Source organism: Scyliorhinus canicula, chromosome 12 (genome assembly GCF_902713615.1).
Source record: "Scyliorhinus canicula chromosome 12, sScyCan1.1, whole genome shotgun sequence".
Lineage (NCBI taxonomy): Eukaryota > Metazoa > Chordata > Chondrichthyes > Carcharhiniformes > Scyliorhinidae > Scyliorhinus > Scyliorhinus canicula.
Genome location: NC_052157.1, coordinates 59,595,144 through 59,611,882, shown reverse-complemented (window position 1 = coordinate 59,611,882; position 16,739 = coordinate 59,595,144). Strand labels below are relative to the sequence as shown.

General features: G+C 55.0%; 1 protein-coding gene across 3 annotated transcripts in view; it reads right to left on the bottom strand.

Moving 5' to 3' along the window:
• LOC119974805 (igLON family member 5-like) overlaps positions 1-16,739 on the bottom strand; it is a 113,930-nt gene that overhangs the window by 88,446 nt on the left and 8,745 nt on the right. The window contains exon 1 of one of the 3 annotated variants that reach the window (XM_038814071.1): positions 15,557-15,579. The exons of the other annotated variants lie outside the window; for them this stretch is intronic. Coding sequence (XP_038669999.1) covers positions 15,557-15,563 — 7 coding nt within the window. The 5' untranslated portion in view covers positions 15,564-15,579. Of the gene's footprint in view, positions 1-15,556; positions 15,580-16,739 lie in introns of those variants that run through there. 3 annotated transcript variants of the gene reach the window in all.

Here is a 16,739-nt window from a genome sequence, read left to right as displayed (position 1 = left end):
GAGGGGGGAGTGGGAGACAGAGGGGGAATGGGAGACAGAGGGGGGAGTGGGAGACAGAGTGGGGGAGTGAGAGACAGAGGGGGGAGTGGGAGACAGAGGGGGAAGTGGGAAGTGGGAGACAGAGGGGGGGAGTGGGACACAGAGGGGGGAGTGGGAGACAGAGGGGGGGTGGGAGACAGAGGGGGGAGTGGGAGATGGAGGGGGGAGTGGGAGGTGGAAGGGGGAGTGGGAGACAGAGGGGGGAGTGGGAGACAGAGAGGGGGAGATAGAGGGGGAGTGGGAGATGGAGGGGGGAGTGGGAGGTGGAAAGGGAGTGGGAGACAGAGGGGGGAGTGGGAGGTGGAGGGGAGATAGAGGGGGAGTGGGAGATGGAGGGGGGAGTGGGAGGTGGAAGGGGGAGTGGGGAGACAGAAGGGGGAGTGGGAGGTGGAGGGGGAGATAGAGGGGGAGTGGGAAATGGAGGGAGAGTGGGAGATGGAGCGGGGACTGAGAAACAGAGGGTGGAGTTGGAGACAGAGGGGGGCGTGGGAAATGGAGGGGAGTGGGTGACAGAGAGGGGAGTGGGAGATGGAGGGGGAGTGGGAGACAGAGGAGGGAGTGGGAGATGGAGGGGAGAGTGGGAGATGGAGGGGGAGTGAGAGACAGAGGGGGGAGTGGGAGACAGAGGGGGGAGTGGGAGACAGAGGGGGAGTGGGAGACAGTGGGGGGAGTGGGAGACAGAGGGGGGAGTGAGAGACAGAGGGGGGAGTGGGTGACAGAGGGGGAGTGGGAGACAGAGGGGGAGTGGGAGACTGAGGGGGGAGTGGGAGACAGAGGGGGGAGTGGGAGACAGAGTGGGAGAGAGGGAGACAGAGGGGGAGAGCGGGAGACAGAGGGGGGAGTGGGAGATGGAGGGGGGAGTGGGAGGTGGAAGGGGGAGTGAGAGACAGAGGGGGAGTGGGAGGTGGAGGGGCAGATAGAGGGGGAGTGGGAGATGGAGGGGGGAGTTAGAAACAGAGGGTGGAGTTGGAGACCGAGGTGGGAGTGGGAAATGGAGGGGGGAGTGGGTGACAGAGAGGGAGTGGGAGATGGAGGGGGAGTGGGAGACAGAGGGGGGAGTGGGAGATGGAGGGGGGAGTGGGAGACAGAGGGGGGAGTGAGAGACAGAGGGGGGAGTGGGAGACAGAGGGGGGAGTGGGAGATGGAGGGGGGAGTGGGAGATGGAGGGGGGAGTGAGAAACAGAGGGTGGAGTTGGAGATAGATGGGGGAGTGGGAAATGGAGGAGGGAGTGGGAGACAGAGAGGAGAGTGGGAGATGGAGGGGGAGTGGGAGACAGAGAGGGGAGTGGGAGATGGAGGGGGGAGTGGGAGACAGAGGGTGGTGTGGTAGGTACGCGGGCAATGGGAGACAGAGGGGAGGGTTGGAGACAGAGGGAGAGGACGTGAGAGGGAAACCCTCAGTTTGCATTGCTGGCTAGAGAATGTTTGAGACAATGATCCAGGAAAGCAGCCCTGCCGATATAAATAGAAACCATCAAAGCTCATCATACTCAGGGAGATCTGCTCTTCCACCTCCGCCAAGCACGGCAGTTCAACAGCGACTGCACAGTTAAGATTCATGTAGTGGTCATCATTTGGCAAAATAGGGAGGTAAAGCCTCAGTACTGAGGGAGCGCTGCACTGTCGGAGCGTCAGTACTGAGGGAGAGCTGCACTGTCAGAGGGTCAGTACTGAGGGAGTGCTGCACTGTCAGAGGGTCAGTACTGAGGGAGTGCTGCACTGTCAGAGGGTCAGTACTGAGGGAGTGCAGCACTATCAGAGGTCAGTAGTGAGGGAGTGCTACACTGTCAGAGGGTCAGTACAGAGGGAGTGCTGCACTGTCAGAGGGTCAGTACTGAGGGAGTGCTGCATTGTCAGAGGGTCAGTACTGATGGAGTGCAGCACTATCAGAGGTCAGTAGTGAGGGAGTGCTGCACTGTCAGAGGGTCAGTACTGAGGGAGCGCTGCACTGTCAGAGGGTCAGTTCTGAAGGAGTGCTGCACTGTCAGAGAGTCAGTACTGAGGGAGTGCTGCACTGTCAGAGGGTCAGTACGGAGGGGGACTGCACTGCCAGAGGGTCAATATGGAGGGGGACTGCACTGTCAGAGGGTCAGTACTGAGGGAATGCTGCACCGTCAGAGGGTCAGTACTGAGGGAGTGCTGCGCTGTCAGAGGGTCAGTACTGAGGTAGTGCTGTTCTGTCAGAGGGTCAGTACTGAGGGAGCGCTGCACTGTCAGAAGGTCAGTACTGAGGGAGCACTGCACTGTCAGAGGGTGAATACTGAGGGAGTGCTGCACTGTCAGTGGGTCAGTGCTGAGTGAGTGCTGCACTGTCAGAGGGTCAGTACTGACGGAGTGCTGCACTGTCAGAGGGTCAGTACTGAGGGAGCGCTGCACTGTCAGAGGGTCAGTACTGAGGGAGTGCTGTACTGTCAGAGGGTCAGTACTGAGGGAATGCTGCACTGTCAGAGGGTCAGTTCTGAAGGAGTGCTGCACTGTCAGAGAGTCAGTACTCAGGGAGAGCTGCACTGTCAGAGGGTCAGTACGGAGGGGGACTGCACTGCCAGAGGGTCAATATGGAGGGGGACTGCACTGTCAGAGGGTCAGTACTGAGGGAATGCTGCACCGTCAGAGGGTCAGTACTGAGGGAGTGCTGCGCTGTCAGAGAGTCAGTACTGAGGTAGTGCTGTTCTGTCAGAGGGTCAGTACTGAGGGAGCGCTGCACTGTCAGAGGGTCAGTACTGACGGAGTGCTGCACTGTCAGAGGGTCAGTACTGAGGGAGCGCTGCACTGTCAGAGGGTCAGTACTGAGGGAGTGCTGTACTGTCAGAGGGTCAGTACTGAGGGAATGCTGCACTGTCAGAGGGTCAGTTCTGAAGGAGTGCTGCACTGTCAGAGAGTCAGTACTCAGGGAGAGCTGCACTGTCAGAGGGTCAGTACGGAGGGGGACTGCACTGCCAGAGGGTCAATATGGAGGGGGACTGCACTGTCAGAGGGTCAGTACTGAGGGAATGCTGCACCATCAGAGGGTCAGTACTGAGGGAGTGCTGCGCTGTCAGAGAGTCAGTACTGAGGTAGTGCTGTTCTGTCAGAGGGTCAGTACTGAGGGAGCGCTGCACTGTCAGAGGGTCAGTACTGAGGGAGTGCTGCACTGTCAGAGGGTCAGTACTGAGGGAGTGCTGCACTGTCAGAGGGTCAGTACTGAGGGAGTGCTGCACTGTCAGAGGGTCAGTACTGAGGGAGAGCTGCACTGTCAGAGGTTCAGTATGGAGGGGGACTGCACTGTCTGAATTGCTGTCTTTCAGGCTGACACTTTAATCTGAGGCTCCACCCCCCTCCCAGGAGAGTGTAAAAGATCCCATGGTCACTATTTGGAAGAAGAGTGGGGCAGTGGGATTTCCCCCCTGTGTCCTGGGGCCAATATTTATCCCTCAACCAACATTACAAAAAATAAACAGACGGTAGCATGGTGGTTAGCATAAATGCTTCACAGCTCCAGGGTCCCAGGTTCGATTCCCGGCTGGGTCACTGTCTGTGCGGAGTCTGCACGTCCTCCCCGTGTGTGCGTGGGTTTCCTCCGGGTGCTCCGGTTTCCTCCCACAATCCAAAGATGTGCGGGTTAGGTGGATTGGCCATGCTAAATTGCCCGTAGTGTCCTAAAAAGTAAGGTTAAGGGGGGGGTTATTGGGTTACGGGTATAGGGTGGATACGTGGGTTTGAGTAGGGTGATCATGGCTCGGCACAACATCGAGGGCCGAAGTGCCTGTTCTGTGCTGTACTGTTCTATGTTCTATGTTCTATGATCTGGGTCATAGAATCATAGAATTTACAGTGCAGAAGGAGGCCATTCGGCCCATCGAGTCTGCACCGGCTCTTGTAAAGAGCACCCTACCCAAGGTCAACACCCCCACCCTATCCCCATAACCCAGTAACCCCACCCAACACTAAGGACAATTTTGGACACTAAGGGCAATTTAGCATGGCCAATCCACCTAACCTGCACATCTTTGTGACTGTGAGAGGAAACCGGAGCACCCGGAGGAAACCCACGCACACATGGGGAGGATGTGCAGACTTCGCACAGACAGTGACCCAAGCCGGAATCGAACCTGGGACCCTGGAGCTGTGAAGCGATTGTGCTATCCACAATGCTACCGTGCTGCCTCTCATTGTCACATTGGTGTTAGTGGGATCTAACTGTGCACACAATGGCTCCTGCTTTTCCTGCATTACAGCTGAAAAAAAATGTGCTTCATTGGCTGTGAAATACTTTGGGATGTCCAGAGTGGGAGAGGGGTGACAGTTTCGAGAGCATTTGGTCTGATCACTGGAGAGGTCGGAGTTAATCCTCCTCCATTCTCATGTTCAACGCTGGTAAAATCCCCAGCAGAGAGGGATCACAACTTTCATTGATTTCAGCTCGTTTTCCACACGATGGTGGTGATGGAGAAGACTGAAATAGATGCCAGTCTTCCTCCCCTTGGCTGGAGTCTGTGCCTGCCTCCTCTACGGTCCCGCACTGATTCGCAAACTGGATTCAAATTAGACTGTACAGCTGGTGTTACTCAGTCATACTGACTCTGTCCCCCCTCTCTGCTTGTGGAATACGATGGACATCAGGGTCTTTATTGCTGTCCTGTGTGCCCCGCATCCCCCATACCCCACACCCCATCCGGCCCAAGCGATTACTCTATCTCACAGTATTCCTGTCTTCGGCTCTGTGTACCAAACTGCACAGGCACCGCACTCTGAGAAACTAAGGGCCAGCTAGGCCCATTGCCGGGCGGCAGTAACATCCTGTGGATCTGTGTCCGGGGGCAAACACATTGGGAAACTGTCCCGTTCCCCGATACACCAGGTCAGGCTCCCTCAGTACTGACCCTCTGACAGTGCAGCACTCCCTCAGTACTGACCCTCTGACAGTGCAGCACACGCTCAGTACTGACCCTCTGACAGTGCAGCACTCCCTCAGTACTGACCCTCTGACAGTGCAGCACACGCTTAGTACTGACCCTCTGACAGTGCAGCACTCCCTCAGTACTGACCCTCTGACAGTGCAGCACTCCCTCAGTACTGACCCTCTGACAGTGCAGCACACGCTCAGTACTGACCCTCTGACAGTGCAGCACTCCCTCAGTACTGACCCTCTGACAGTGCAGCACTCCCTCAGTACTGATCCTCTGACAGTGCAGCACTCCCTCAGTACTGACCCTCTGACAGTGCAGCACTCCCTCAGTACTGACCCTCTGACAGTGCAGCACTGCCTCAGTACCGACCCTCTGATAGTGCACCAATCCCTCAGTACTGACCCTCTGACAGTGCAGCACTCCCTCAGTACTGACCCTCTGACAGTGCAGCACCCCTTCATTACTGACCCTCTGACAGTGCAGCACTCCCACAGCACTGACCCTCTGACAGTGCAGCGCTCCCTCAGTACTGACCCTCTGACAGCGCAGCACTCCCTCAGTACTGACCATCTGACAGTGCAGCGCTCCCTCGATACTGACCCTCTGACAGTGCAGCGCTCCCTCAGTACTGACCCTCTGACAGTGCAGCACTCCCTCAGTACTGACCCTCTGACAGTGCAGCACTCCCTCAGTACTGACCCTGACAATGCAGCACTCCCTCAGTACTGACCCTCTGACAGTGCAGCACTCCCTCAGTACTGACCCTCTGACAGTGCAGCACTCCCTCAGTACTGACCCTCTGACAGTGCAGCACACGCTTAGTACTGACCCTCTGACAGTGCAGCACTCCCTCAGTACTGACCCTCTGACAGTGCAGCACTCCCTCAGTACTGACCCTCTGACAGTGCAGCACACCTCAGTACTGACCCTCTGACAGTGCAGCACTCCCTCAGTACTGACCCTCTGACAGAGCAGCACTCCCTCAGTACTGACCCTCTGACAGTGCAGCACTCCCTCAGTACTGACCCTCTGACAGTGCAGCACTCCCTCAGTACTGACCCTCTGACAGTGCAGCACTCCCTCAGTACCGACCCTCTGATAGTGCACCAATCCCTCAGTACTGACCCTCTGACAGTGCAGCTACGCCCTCAGTACTGACCCTCTGACAGTGCAGCACTCCCTCAGTACTGACCCTCTGACAGTGCAGCACTCCCTCAGTACAGACCCTCTGATCAGCTGCAGCACTCCCTCAGTACTGACCCTCTGACAGTGCAGCACTCCCTCAGTACTGACCCTCTGTCAGTGCAGCACTCCCTCAGTACTGACCCTCTGACAATGCAGCACTCCCTCAGTACTGACCCTCTGACAGTGCAGCACTCCCTCAGTACTGACCCTCTGACAATGCAGCACTCCCTCAGTACTGACCCTCTGACAGTGCAGCACTCCCTCAGTACTGACCCTCTGACAGTGCAGCACTCCCTCAGTACTGACCCTCTGACAATGCAGCACTCCCTCAGTATTGACCCTCTGACAGTGCAGCACTCCCTCAGTACGGACCCTCTGACAATGCAGCACTCCCTCAGTACTGACCCTCTGACAGTGCAGCTCTCCCTCCGTACTGACCCTCTGACAGTGCAGCACTCCCTCAGTACTGACTGTCTGACAGTGCAGCACTCCCTCAGTACTGACCCTCTGACAGTGCAGCACTCCCTCAGTACTTACCCTCTGACAGTGCAGCACTCCCTCAGTACAGACCCTCTGACAGTGCAGCTCGCCCTCAGTACTGACCCTCTGACAGTGCAGCACTCCCTCAGTACTGACCCTCTGACAGTGCAGCACTCCCTCAGTACAGACCCTCTGTCAGTGCAGCACTCCCTCAGTACTGACCCTCTGACAATGCAGCACTTCCCTCAGTACTGACCCTCTGACAGTGCAGCACTCCCTCAGTACAGACCCTCTGACAGTGCAGCACTCCCTCAGTACTGACCCTCTGACAGTACAGACCGATTTACAGAGCTCAGGCGTGTAGTGGGAAATTGAAACCCATGACCTTCGGGTTCTCTATCACATGTGCTGAACCCAGCGGGAGCCAGCTGACAGCGAGAAACATCGAGTTTCTGTTCCTCAAGCCCACAGGACGCGTGATTGACAGAACATGAGCTCAAATCGAAAATCCCAGAATATCCTCAGATCATTTACACATCCGCATGACAAAGTTATGAATGTGCGGTGAAGATGTGAGTGGGGGAGGATGGCAGATACATTCTGCTGAAAGGTATCTCCAAGGATTTTCCCACTTCCTTCACCAGCGCCTGATCGAAGACTGTGAGAATGAAGGAATCTGAGGGTAATATGCAGCCAGGAGAGGGGGTGTGATTCACCCTTCCTGTCACATCCCCACTGCCAATGTTTCTGTTCCTTAGCTGCTGACCCCTCGGCAACAAAGCCCTGTCTGACCTCAGCATCTCCTCGATAATGAGAGCACTTTCAACTCTCTGCTGTCCAATTGTAGCAGGATTGACGGGTTAGGCAGATCCCTCCGTCCCTGCACCCCACTACTCGCAGCAAACATGCTCGGATGGGGTTTCATTCAGCCTGAAGAGGCCATTCAGCCCATCTGCTCTGTGGCAGTGTTCCTGTTTCACTTGAACCTCCTCCCCACCCCGCTCATCATCTTCCCCCATCACAATATCCTTCTGTTCCTCTCTCCCTCATGTGTTTATCCAGCTTCCCCCTTAAATACATCTAGACTATTCACCACAACCATTGCCTCCATCAGCAAGTCCCACATTCTCCCCACTTCCTGTCGGAGTGACTCCCACATTGTGGTGATCCAACCACTGTATATATGTGTGCTTGCAGTAGGGGGATGTATGGCCGTACCTGTATTACAGATTTCTCCGATAAGCCCCTGCAGGCTAGCTCCACCCACAGGGAGCTGCATAAATATTCATAAGTTTCACTGAGATGCCATTCTACAGCTGCAGCCGGAGGAATAGCATCTCCCTGTAATAAAGCCTCTCTTGTACTTCACTCGAGTCTTTGTGTACAATTGTTAGCGCCACACACATTCCCCCCACTCCCTGTGGGAGTGACTCCCATATTCTCCCCACTCCCTCTCGGAGCGAGTCCCACATTCCCCTCACTCCCTGTGGGAGAGTTCCACATTCTCCCCACTCCCTGTAGGAGAGAGTTCTACATTCTCCCCACTCTTTGTGGGAGCAAGTCCCACATTCTCCCGACTCCCTGTGGGAGAGTTCCAAATTCTCCCCACTCCCTGTGGGAGAGAGTCCTACATTCTCCCCACTCCCTGTGGGAGAGAGTCCTACATTCTCCCCACTCCCTGTGGGAGAGAGTCCCACATTCTCCCACTCCCTGTGGAAGAGTTCCACATTCTCCCCACTCCCTGTGGGAGAGAGTCCTACATTCTCCCCACTCCCTGTGGGAGAGAGTCCCACATTCTCCCACTCCCTGTGGGAGAGTTCCACATTCTCCCCACTCCCTGTGGGAGAGTTCCACATTCTCCCCACTCCCTGTGGCAGAGAGTCCTACATTCTCCCCACTCCCTGGGTAAAAAAGTTTTACTCAATTCCCCATTGAATTTAATAGTGACCGAGTTCTGGTCTCCCCCTGACAAGTGAAAACATCTTCTCTACGTCGACCCTCGAGTATCATCTGCAGAGAGAGTGAGTGAGACAGGAAGAGGGAGAGTGCGAGAGAAAGACAGAGGATGAGAAAGACATAGAGAAAAAGTGAGAAAGCGAGAGCGAAAAACAGAACAGGCTCTAGGGGGCTAAAAGGGCATCCTTGTGTCCTGTGTGCAGAGACCCAAGGGGGCTGATTGGGCCTGCTCCTGTTCCAGTGTAACAGGCTCGAGGGGGCTGATTGGGCCTCCTCCTGTTCCTGTGTAACAGGCTCGAGGGGGCTGATTGGGCCTCCTCCTGTCCCTGTGTAACAGGCTCGAGGGGGCTGATTGGGCCTGCTCCTGTTCCTGTGTAACAGGCTCGAGGGGGCTGACTGGGCCTCCTCCTGTTCCTGTGTAACAGGCTCGAGGGGGCTGATTAGGCCTCCTCCTGTTCCTGTGTAACAGGCTCGAGGGGGCTGATTGGGCCTGCTCCTGTTCCTGTGTAACAGGCTCGAGGGGGCTGATTAGGCCTGCTCCTGTTACTGTGTAACAGGCTCGAGGGGGCTGATTAGGCCTGCTCCTGTTACTGTGTAACAGGCTCGAGGGGGCTGATTGGGCCTGCCCGTTACTGTGTAACAGACTCGAGAGGGCAGAATGGACCTGCCCCTGTTCCTGTGTAACAGGCTCGAGAGGGCAGAATGGGCCCCCCCCTGTTCCTGTGTAATAGGCTTGAGGGGACTGATTGGGCCTCAAAGAACAAAGGAAGGTACAGCACAGGAAAAGGCCCTTCGGCCCTCCAAGCCTGTGCCGACCATGCTGCCCGTCTAAACTAAAATCTTCTACACTTCCGGGGTCCTTTCCCTCTATTCCCATCCTTAATGTATTTATCAAGATGCCTCTTAAATGTCACTATCGTCGCTGGTTCCACCGTCTCCTCCGGCAGCAAGTTCCAGGCACCCACTACCCTCTGTGTAAAAAACTTGCCTCGTACATCCTCTCTAAACCTTGCCCCTCGCACCTTAAACCTATGCCCCCCAGTAATTGATTCCTCTACCCTGGGAAAAAGTATCTGACTATCCACCCTGTCTATTCCGCTCATTCTATCAGGTCGCCCCTCAACCTCCGTCGTTCCAGTGAGAACAAACCAAGTTTCTCCAACCTCTCCGCATAGCTAATGCCCTTCATAACAGGCAGCATCCGGGTAAATTTTTTCTGCACCCTCTCCAAAGCTCCACATCCTTCTGGTAGTGTGGCGACCAGAATTGAACACTGTATTCCAAGTGTGGCCTAACTAAGGTTCTATACAGCTGCAACATGACTTGCCAATTTTTATACTCAATGCCCCGGCCAATGAAGGCAAGCATGCCGTATGCCTTCTTGACTACCTTCTCCACCTGTGTTGCCCCTTTCAGTGACCTGTGGACCTGTACACCTAGATCTCTCTGACTTTCAATACTCTTCAGGGTTCTACAATTCACTGTATATTCCCTACCTACATTAAACCTTCCAAAATGCATTACTTCACATTTGCCTGGATTAAACTCCATCTGTCATCTCTCTGCCCAAGTCTCCAAATTATCTAAATCCTGCTGTATCCTCTGGCAGTCCTCATCACTATCTGTGATTCCACCAACCATTGTGTCGTCCGCAAACTTACTAATCAGACCACTTAAATTTTCCTCCAAATCATTTATATATACTACGAACAGCAAAGGTCCCAGCACTGATCCCTGCAGAACACCACTAGTCACAGCCCTCCAATTAGAAAAGCACCCTTCCATTGCTACTCTCTGCCTTCTATGACCTAGCCAGTTCTGTATCCATCTTGCCAGCTCACCTCTGATCCCGTGTGACTTCACCTTCTGTACCAGTCTGCCATGAGGGATCTTGTCAAAGGCCTTAATGAAGTCCATATAGACAACATCCCCTGCCCTACCTGCACCAATCATCTTTGTGGCCTCCTTGAAAACTCTATCAAGTTAGTGAGACACGACCTCCCCTTCACAAAACCGTGCTGCCTCTCGCTAATATGACCTCTCGCTTCCAAATGGGAGTAGATCCTGTCTCGAAGAATTCTCTCCAGTAATTTCCCTACCACTGATGTAAGGCTCACCGGCCTGTAATTCCCTGGATTATCCTTGCTACCCTTCTTAAACAAAAGAACAACATTGGCTATTCTCCAGTCCTCCGGGACATCACCTGAAGACAGTGAGGATCCAAAGATTTCTGTCAAGGCCTCAGCAATTTCCTCTCTTGCCTCCTTCAGTATTCTGGGGTAGATCCCATCAGGCCCTGGGGACTTATCCACCTTAATATTTTTCAAGACGCCCAACACCTCGTCTTTTTGGATCTCAATGTGAAGGAATCCACCAATTCCTTCTCTTTGGTGAATACTGATGCAAAGTATTTAGTACCTTGTCCGTTTCCTCTGACTCCACACATTGATTCCCTCCCCTGTCCTTCAGTGGGCCAACCCTTTCCCTGGCTACCCTCTGGCTTTTTATGTACGTGTAAAAAGCCTTGGGAATTTCCTTAACCATATTTGCCTCCTCCTGTTCCTGTGTGACCGGCTCGAGGAGGCTGACTGGGCCTACTCCTATCCCTGTGTAACAGTCTCGAGAGGGAAAACTGGGCCTCCTCCTGTTCCTCTGTAACGGATTCGAGGGGGCAGAATGGGTCACCCCCTGTTCCTGTGTCATGGACTCGAGGAGGAAGAATGGGCTTGTTCCTGTTCCCGTGTAACAGGCTCAAGAGGCAACATGGGCCATCTCCTCTGCTGGTGTAACAGACTCGAGGGTAGCAGAATGAATGGGGCTGCTCCTGTGCAACAGGCTTGAGGGGACTAAAAGGGCCTCCTCCTGTTCCTGTGCAAGGGACTCAAGGGGCAGAATGGTCCTGCTTCTATTCCTGTGCAACAGATTCGAGGGGGCTGAATGGGCCTCCTCCTGTTCCGGGCTAACAGACTTGAATAGGATTTGAATGAGCCTCATCCTGTACCTGCGTAAAAGGATTGAGAGGGCTCAAAGGGCCTCCTCCTGTTACTCTGTAACGGATTTGAGAGGGCAGAATGGGCCACCTCCTGTTCCTGTGCAATTGACTCGAGGGGGGAGAATGGACCTGCTCATGTTCCGATGTGAAAGGCTCAAGGGGACTGAAGTGTCCTCCACCTATTCCTGTATTGATGCACTATCAATTACGACGAGACGAGAGTAGAGAGTAATCGAGGCTTTATTACGCAGAGATGTGTAACCTCCTGCAGCTGCTGCCGAAATGGCTGCAGCTCAGTGAGCACACACACTTATACTCCCCCACCTGGCGGAGTCAGCAGGCAGGGAACATGTACCTAGGGATAGGGCATCGGAGGGCTCGTTAAGATTACCGGGGCGATACAAAATCTGGTAATTGTAGGTGGACAGCTTGATCCTCCACCTCAAGATTTCATCATTTCTGATCTTGCCCCGCTGTGTATTATTGAACATGAAGGCAACCGACCGTTGCTGGCCAGGTAATGCCTCCAATGTGGCACAGCTTCGACGATGGCTTGGGCCTCCTTCTCGACGGAGGAGTGCCGGATTTCAGAGGCACGGTGGGTGCAGGAAAAGAATGCCACGGGCCTGCCTGCCTGGTTGAGGGTGGCAGCCAGAGCGACATCTGATGCATCGCTCTCGACTTGGAAGGGGAGTGTCTCGTCGACCGTGTGCATCGCGGCCTTAGCGATGTCGGCCTTGATACGCTTGAAGGCCTGGTGAGCCTCGGCTGTCAGTGGGAAACCGGTGGAGTGAATGAGTGGGAGGGCCTTGTCCGTATAGTTAGGGACCCACTAGGCGTAGTACAAGAAGAACCCCAGGCATCGTTTCAGGGCCTTGGGGCAGTGGGGGAGCAAGAGTTCCATGAGGGGGCGCATGCGATCGGAGTCTGGCCCTAGAACTCCATTTTGCACCACATAGCCAAGGATGGCTAATCGGTTCGTGCTGAACACGCACTTTTCCTTGTTGTAGGTTAGGTTGAGAAGTTTGGTGGTGTGGTGGAATTTGGAAAGGTTAGTGTCATGGTCCTGCTGGTCGTGGCCGCAGATGGTGACGTTGTCCAGCTACAGGAAGGTGACCCGCAGTCCGTACCGGTCAACCATTCGGTCCATCTCCCATTGGAAGACCGAGATCCCATTAGTGACGCCGAAGGGAACCCTAAGGAAGTGGTAAAGGTGGCCGTCCGCTTCAAACGCGGTGTATGGGATGTCCGCATTGCGAATGGAGAGCTGGTGGTAGGCAGATTTCAGGCCCACTGTCGAGAAGACCCGGTACTGTGCAATCTGATTGACCGTATCAGATATGCGTGGGAGGGGGTATGCGTCGAGCTGCATGTACCGATTGATGGTCTGACTGTAGTCAACGACCAAAATGTTTTTCTCCCCAGTTTTCACAACAACCACTTGGGCTCTCCAGGGGCTGTTGCTGGCCTCGATGATGCCTTCCCGCAGCAGCCGCTGGACCTCAGACCTGATCAAGGTCCTGTCCTGGGCACTGTACCGTCTGCTCCTGGTGGCGATGGGTTTGCAATCTGGGGTGAGGTTTGCAAAGAGAGAAGGTGGGTCGACGTTAAGGGTCGTGAGACCGCAGACAGTAAGGGGTGGTAGGGGCCCGCCTAATTTCAAGGTTAGACTTTGGAGGTTGCACTGGAAATCCAGGCCGAGTAGCAAGGCAGCGAAGAAGTTGGGGAGGATGTAGAGGCGGCCGTCACTAAACTCTACGCCCTGGATGGTGAGGATGGCGATGCAGTACCCCCGGATCGCCACCGAGTGGGATCTGGAGACCAGGGAGATTCTCTGGTTAATGGGGTGTACTGCGAGGGAGCAGCGCCTTACCGTAGCGGGGTGGATGAAGTTCTCTGTGCTCCCGGAGTCAAGAAGGCATGATGTCTTATGCCCATCGACCTTTACCGTCGTCGACGCGGTTGCGAGGTTGTGCGGCCGGGACTGATCGATCGTGATGGAGGCGAGCTGCAGCTTTTGTTGGAAGGCCCCTGGTTGGTCGGCGGCGGTTGCAGGCGATGAGCGGCCCAATGAGGTGCCTGACCAGCAGGGGTCCTGGCAGGGAAGATGGCGGCGCCCACGGGGCGCACGTGGCAGGCGGCGTTAAAGATGGAGGCACCCACAGGCAGCACGAGGCCTAATGGAGGGAAGATAGCGGTGCGCGTGGGCAGCACGTGTCCTGAGGTGAGGAAGATGGCGGCACCTACGGGCCACACGTGGGTTGCGGGGACGAAAATGGCAGTGCCCACGGGTCGCATGAACAATGGGCCTGGTTCCAGCGTGATCGAGCGGGCCTGGCACACAACAGCGAAATGTCCTTTCTTCCCGCAGGCCTTGCAGAGTGCAGTCCGCACCGGGCAGCGCTGCTGGGGGTGCTTTGTCCGCAGAAGTAGCACTTGGGTCCCCTGGGGTTGGTTGGCTGCCGCGCGGCGCAGGCTTGGGGTTGGCTGGGGGCGGTCGCTGGTAGGGTCCATGATGAGGTGTTCGCTGGTGGGTCCACGATGTCCAGGAGGGGGGTGCCGTGCGGTCGGGGGCGTACACCAGTACATTACGGGAGGTGACCGTTAGTGAGATCGTGAGTTTCTTGGTCGCCGCGAGGTCAAGGGTAGGCCCTTCTAAGGCGCTGGCGCTATACGCCGACCCTATGCCTGTAACGAAAGTGTCCCTAATTAGGAGTTCGGAATGTTCAATGGCCAAAACGGCCTGGCAATCACAGTCCCTCGCCAGGACGTGCAGGGCACACCAGAAATCTTCCACAGACTCACCGGGGAGTTGATGCCGCGTGGACAGGAGGTACCTGGCGTAGAGTTTGTTGGTCTGCCGAGTGTAGTTCTCTTTCAGTAGCGCCATTGCCTCAGCGTAGGTAGGGGGATGAGGGGAAAGATATCGGAGCTCAGCTGTGTATACAGGATCTGGAGCTTCTGTGCCACTGAGGGTGGTTCTGTCGCAGATCCGATGTAGGCTTCACAGCAAGCTAGCCAATGTGCGAAGGCCGACTTGGTGTTGTCTGCTTGAGAGAGCAGCTGCAGGCGATCCGGCTTGCCTCCCGTACCAGCCTTCCCGGACAGGCGCCGGAATGTGGCGACTAGGGGCTTTTCACAGTAACTTCATTGAAGCCTACTCGTGACAATAAGCGATTTTCATTTCATTTTCATTTCATTGATGTGGAGGTCCATCGTTGTAAAATCTCTGCTTAATAAATTGATGCACTATCAATTATGACGAGAGTAGAGAGTAATCGAGGCTTTATTAAGCAGAGGTGTGTCGCCCCCCCGCAGCTGCTGCCGAAATGGCTGCAGCTCGGTGTGCACACACATTTATACTCCGACTACTGGCCGGAGCCAGCAGGCAGGGATCTACCCCCGTACCTGTACTCCAGGAGCCTGACCGTATTACCTCTCATACATGATATATACAACAGTGGTGACTGCCACACAGGCGTGAGGGGGTTGAATGGGCCTGTTCCTGTTCCTGTGTAACAGGCTTGAGGGGGCTGAATGGGCCTGTTCCTGTTCCTGTGTAACAGGCTTGAGGGGGCTGAATGGGCCTCCTCCTGTTCCTGTGTGACAGGCTCGAGGTGGCTAAATGCAACTACTTCTCTTTCTGTGTGACAGGCTCAAGGGGGCAGAATGGGCCTCCTCCTGTTCCTGTGCAACAGACTTGAAGGGGGGGGGGCAAATGCACCTCCTTCTGTTCCTGTGTCGCAGGCTCGAGGCGGCAGAATGGGCCTCCTGTTCCTGTGGAACAGGCTCAAATGGGCTGACTAGGCCTCCCCCTGTTCCTGTGTAACAGGCTCGAGGCGGCAGAATGGGCCTTCTCCTGTTACTGCAAAGGGACTCAAAAGGGACGGCATACGTTGTCATCAGCTGAACAGGTGAAAGGGAGCCTTAATCAAATCATTTGCTGGGAGCGTAATCTTTAAGTTTATCTAATTTGAAGTTAAACTATTCCTTCTGATCTCATAGTCGGGGCACAAACCTGACATGATGGAGCTGCTGATTAATCACATGAAGGTCAATTGTTACCATTCAGCGAGTACTCGCAATCTATTTCACATCTCCCTGGTCAGTCTGCCATGATCGCAAATTCCCCCTGGATTAGCTGTCTGCAGAAAAGCCGCTTGTCAGGAAGTACAGACACTTGTATTTATATGGCAGTTTCCACATCCTCAAAGCAATTCTCAGAAGGGGAAATCAGGCCAGATTTAACAGCAAGGGACGTCGGTCAGTACTGAGGGAGTGCTGCACTGTCAGAGGGTCAGTACTGAGGGAGTGCTGCACAGTCAGAGGGTCGGTACTGATGGAGTGCTGCACTGTCAGAGGGTCAGTACTGAGGGAGTGCTGCACTGTCAGAGGGTCAGTACTGAGGGAGTGCTGCACTGCCAGAGGGTCAGTACTGAGGGAGTGCTGCACTGTCAGAGGGTCAGTACTGAGGGAGTTCTGCCCTGTCGAAGGGTCAGCACTGAGGGAGTGCTGCACAGTCAGAGGGTCAGTACTGAGGGAGTGCTGCACTGTCAGAGGGTCAGTACTGAGGGAGTGCTGCACTGATGGAGGGTCAGTACTGAGGGAGTGCTGCACTGTCAGAGGGTCAGTACTGAGGGAGTGCAGCACTGTCAGAGGGTCGGGGGGGGGGTTCTTCCCGCGGTCCTGATCCCAGTATACCTCAACCAACATCACTATAATGAATTAGATTGTCTGGGTCAATATTGTACTGCCTGCTTTGTGCAAATTGGCTGCCGCGTTTCCTGAAATAAATTGCAAAAATAAAGTCCCTCATTGGCTGTGAGGCGTTTGGGCCATTCTGAGTTGGGGGACAGGTGCTATAGAAAGGCAGGATCGCTCCTGTCCTCCCGATTCTAGGCAGGGTGCACAATCCGAAGGCCCTGGGCAGACATCTTCGGTGAGCTGTGAGCTGGAGTGGGAACGTTCCCATTTAGAACATAGAACATAGAAAAATACAGCACAGAACAGGCCCTTCGGCCCACGATGTTGTGCCGAACCTTTGTCCGAGATTAATCATAGATTATCATAGAATTTAGAGTGCAGAAGGAGGCCATTCGGCCCATTGAGTCTGCACCGGCCCCGGAAAGAGCACCCCACCCAAGGTCAACACCTCCACCCCATCCCTGCAGCCCAGCAACCCAACCCAACACTAAGGGCAA